The following is a 4,844-nucleotide window of genomic DNA, read 5'->3' as shown; positions in this document are numbered from 1 at the left end:
TAAAGTCCAGATCTCATATTTGCATGATAATTTAACCACTTAGATCTACAGCTTTCCACAAATTCACATTTCTTAAAAACACATCTTCAGACATGCTTTTTTTGGCACCTTTCAGGCACTCACTGCTCTTCTGCTCCTGCCCTGTTTATGGGGAAATGTTTAACACATCTGACAAATACAATTCACTTCATGCCACCTGCATGGAAACTCTTATGCTTGGGACAAAAGGGGGCAGTGAGAGAACTAATATGAAAATCAAGTGGTGATGTTCTTAGCTGGAGGGCAGGGGGCTGATGCACGGCAGTTTGTCGGGAGCAGCTCCAGACCCCTGCAGGTGAAGCTCTTAAATGTAATGAAGACCAGCCAGGGAGCCCACCTGTGTCCTGGGAATAAAAGAGCCCCTCCCTAGCCTTCTGCTAAACAGACTAGACTTCTCTGTACTGAAATTACTGGGTTGGTGGTAGAGGTAAGCTATGGTGTAGGTTTATTTATTTCACTGATTTAGGACTTTATGGTTTTGATGCTTTAGTTGTGAGTAGGTAAAAGTGATTCAGTGTTTACCTTTTGACTAAATATGACCTCTAAGAGGGTGTCTATTCCTACTCTCTGGGGAAGACCCTTATTGCACTGGTTTCCTAACCATACTGTCAGCTATAGCAAGGACGGTTCAGGTCTTTATCTGCTGTCATTTACTATGATACCAGTGGTTTCCAAACCTGGTCCTGGAGGCACCCTGGCTAGTCAGGTTTTCAGGATACCCACAATGAATATTTGAGAGATCTCTCACTCTCATAAATATTCATTGTGGGTATCCTGAAAACCTGACTGACCAGGTTTGGGAACCACTGGGTTAGGTAATGGCATTATACACTAGGTGTATTACACCATCTCTAGAGGAGGTGACCTGCTTAAAGACTTCAACTGTTAAGTAGTCCTGAAACAATTTTTTTTTTTTTTTTTTTTTTTTTGCAGTCCCTTAAGCTGGATGTGTAGTACATGGTGTCCCTGCTTCTAACTCTCAACCAGTTTTACTAGTTGACTTCCAGTATGTTTCCAGAACCTAGATGCCATAGTCCCTAGTCTCTCCACCACAGGAAACCTGAAAAGCCTTTTCACTTGCACTGTATTGAGCCTCTGTAGCTTTAAAAAGTCTTGACTTGTCTCCTTGCAGTGGTGGCTGCCTAGTCAATACTCTCCATGATTGCATGGAACAGGGGTGTTGGCTTACTTTAGTGTAGAGGATTAAGAGGTTAACAAAACTCCCTACCCCCCCCCCCCCCCCCCCATGTGATAAGGAGATAATGTTTATACCCAAAACACATTTTTTTTGGAAGTCAGGATAAGTAAGAGTAATACTAGAAACCTGAGTGTGCCGTGGAGGAGAAGATAGAAATGGGGTTTTAAGACTTGGGTGGCACAGCTTCTAATATTGTAAGTCTTCATTCTCTGAAGTATCTGCTCATCTTCAGTCTTATATTCCTGGATTGTTTAGGTTCTTTGACTTATAGATACCATCATGTCTCTAGGACTTCATTTTTGGCTAATATATCTGGCCTGCTTCCCTAGTATAGAAACACTTGTTCAGTCACTGAATAACAAGTACTATATTGACTGGAACAATTCCTTTGACCTTCATTCAAGAGAATCTGAAAAATGTAATTCTACTCACCTACTTATTCAAGTCTTACCTTCCTGCCCCCCCTTCCCACCACCAAAGCTACAGTACTATTTGTGTGTGTTGGCAAAATAATGCAACAGTTCCATGAACCTTTTCCATAGGATTCCCACAAAGGCATCTGTGGGGATGGGGTCTATGGGTGCAGACTGGAAGCAAAAGTGGTACCAGGTGACAATCCTGCAGGGTGTAGGAACAGTGAGGCAGGAGGGGAGTGGGCTAATGGAGATGTGATGGGAAGGAACTGGGGTCCCTGACCTCTGTTGGTTGAGCCTATATTAGCTACCAAGGACATCAGGTGCTGTCTGTATTGGGTCCCCAATTACAACAGGTAGTGTTCTTCTCTCCCCCCTCCCCCAACACACCTCCATTGGTGACTTTTGTTTTCCCATTGGTCTATAGATCACCTCACCATAATGCTTCTACAATAGTGATGCCTGTGAAGGTAACTGCTTTCCTCATACTTCACTAGGAGGGGGGGAGAAGACACTGAGACCCTGGGATTGTATTTGCTGTTTTGTGTTGTCTGAGCTTGTTGAATTGCTTGTCTTGGCAGTCGGTATGAAGCCTGGCCCTGCACCTGTCACTACTGCCAAGAAGGAGCCTGGAACCAGCAAAGCAGAAAGGCCTGCCCTAAAGACTAGAAAGGGGAAGAGGAAGGAGACTTATTCTAGCTTCATCTTCAAAATTCTGAAACAAGTAAGTCTCGGACATACCAGCTGCATGGAAAATCTTGTGCTTGGGACGTAAGGGGGAAGTGGGAGAACTTATATGAACTGGCCCAGTTCAACCAGTAGGTAACTGGAAGGGGGCGCTGTCGGTAAAGCACAGCTGCAGCCAAAGCAAAATTGAGATCAACAGATGCCTGAACTTAAAGAGCACTTTATTTGCAGGTAAATGTAAGTTGGATCCCTCTTTTTTTTTTTTTTTTTTTTTTTTTAATTCTCTGATCATGAGCAATTCTGAAAATAACAGGGCTGCAAGGCTGGCAAATGCTTATAGTAACAACTAGCAACAATCCTTTCAACTCCGATTCTTCACAAGAAAAACTTATTACATATAGGTTTTCAATACTCAAACCACATCAATTGTTCAGTTCCATAATTTTATAAGGTGACCTCAGCGGTACTCATTGCCAGAAATGTAGACATAGCAAAGTAAGTCAGCACCCACTTCATCGGCCCACCCGACTTCTATAATTTTCCACTGTATTCTCTTATCAATTAAATAACTAACTTAAATCACTTATCTTTTCTTTTTCAGACTAGGATTCAGCTGAATCCCCTAGTCTGAAAGAGAAAAGTGATTGATTTAATTGATAAGAGAATAGAGTGGAAAATTATAGAAGTCGGGTGGGCCGATGAAGTGGGTGCTGACTTACTTTGCTATGTCTACATTTCTGGCAATGAGTACTGCTGAGGTCACCTTATAAAATTATGGAACTGAACAATTGATGTGGTTTGAGTATTGAAAACCTATATAATTTTTCTTGTGAAGAATCAGAGTTGAAAGGATTGTTGCCAGATCTGATGTGATTGAAAAGTCTGTTTTGATATATTCTAGACTGGTGTTGAGATTTCAAAATTTAGCCACTACTTGGGTTTATAGTAACAGCTAAGCAGTTAAGCTAGTTTAAAAGCAAGAAACTATACATTCTTACAGAAAAGGGAGACAGTGCTGTACTCTATACAGTACTAAAAGTTCTGGTCTCATCCTCAGTGTAGGGTTTTTTTCCCAATTTAAAATCTTTTGAAACATAGATGAAGGCAGATCCATTTGAAAGATTTAGATGGTGACTGCACTGGTGCACTTTACTCATGTTAAGTGTGAGCTTAGTTTTACTGTGACTGGATATGATGTAGGAGAAATGAACATAAAAGAGTTCATGGTCAAATATCCAGTTGGTACTGGAGTTGCAGAGGTGATATTAATGGCAGTAAGTCTCCAGATGGTGGTTGATTATATTGGCTTCTCTAGTGGTTTGTGGCATGTTATCCCAAGTTTAGCAATAGCTACAATTAACTGTTTCAATCCCTCCTAATGGAGAGGAGCTTCTAGTCAGCTGATGGTCTGAGGTGACCAGAAGCTCCCCTCCATTAGGATTGGCACAGTAGTTAAGTTCATCATCAAAAGGTGTTTAAGCTTACTAACGCACGTCTCTCTACTAGGTGCACCCTGATCTGAGCTTGTCCCGCTTGGCCATGGACATCCTGAACTGTTTAAACAATGATATGTTTGAGCGTCTGGCCTCTGAGGCTGCCAGGCTGGCTCTGTATAACAAGAGAAGCACCATCACAAGCCAGGAGATCCAGGATGCGGTGAGGCTGGTGCTCCCTGGGGCGCTTGCCAAGCATGCCGTGTCGGAGGCCAGCAAAGCAGTAGCAAAGTATCTTGGTGCTAGGTGATTACTAAACATGTTTGTATTTTGATAATAAAGATTTGACTTTTTTAAATATCCTGTGTGCTGCTCCTTTTAATTTACCCTCCACTGGTCTAGACTGGGAGGGTAACAAGTTGCTGTGGCTGGGCTGCTCTACCTGCTTGTGCAACAAGCAAGCATGTGACCCAGCAAGATGGCCACCTCCAGGCTAGGCACCACATTGAGTAGGGGGACAGAGGCCAATGGTGCAGGGTTTAGTCAGGTAATGGCTGCATCAGGTTGTCTGGATTTTGATTCGGGCATGGTACCAGATGAGGCTGAACTATATCAGGAGTACTCTTCCTATACATGGGAGTTTCCAGTGCCTTGCCTCTTCCCCCCCCCTACCTCAAGGAGGATGATGGCAAAAGGCCAAATTGCAGTTTCCTCTCATGGAAGGATGCAAATCCCCTAAAGCAAGTTTGGATCTGAAGAGAAGGGGGCCTGGACCAGTTTCCCAAGGGTGGGTGGGGCTTTCCATGGATGTCTGGGGTCAGGAAGAAAACTCCTTTCTGTATGAAGATACTAAGGGAACCTATTCATCTTTGCCTCCTCAAGTGTCTCCAAGACAGACTTGCATTGCTTCACTTAACAGGTCACTATGGCCATTACATCTTTAGTCCAGTAAATATTATCAAAATTATATTTTGAGATGAGGGTAAGTGCCATTAGTTTGCTAATGTCTTGGGTGGGCTTCCAGGTCCCACAATTCAGGCTTTGGCATCCATGAAAATTCAGTAGCTGGGATTA

General features: G+C 43.0%; 1 protein-coding gene across 1 annotated transcript; it reads left to right on the top strand.

The window, feature by feature from the left end:
* The first annotated feature begins 383 nt into the window (after positions 1–383).
* On the top strand, positions 384–4,130 carry LOC115474231 (histone H2B-like). Its single transcript, XM_030209609.1, has 3 exons — positions 384–466; positions 2,232–2,374; positions 3,844–4,130. Exons 2-3 carry the CDS (start codon positions 2,237–2,239, stop codon positions 4,078–4,080), a joined length of 375 nt encoding a protein of 124 aa, XP_030065469.1. The 5' UTR covers positions 384–466; positions 2,232–2,236; the 3' UTR covers positions 4,081–4,130.
* The last annotated feature ends 714 nt before the right edge of the window (positions 4,131–4,844 follow it).

The sequence above is a fragment of the Microcaecilia unicolor genome, chromosome 7, assembly GCF_901765095.1.
Source record: "Microcaecilia unicolor chromosome 7, aMicUni1.1, whole genome shotgun sequence".
NCBI classification, from domain to species: Eukaryota; Metazoa; Chordata; class Amphibia; order Gymnophiona; family Siphonopidae; genus Microcaecilia; species Microcaecilia unicolor.
This window is presented reverse-complemented; position numbering and strand designations above follow the sequence as displayed.

Bases quoted from the DNA above. Each gene is read 5' to 3' on its own strand.
- LOC115474231 (XM_030209609.1), top strand. From the start codon at position 2,237: ATGAAGCCTGGCCCTGCACCTGTCACTACTGCCAAGAAGGAGCCTGGA. The intron at 2,375-3,843 runs GTAAGTCTCGGA...TCTCTCTACTAG, and splicing joins TCTTCAAAATTCTGAAACAA to GTGCACCCTGATCTGAGCTT.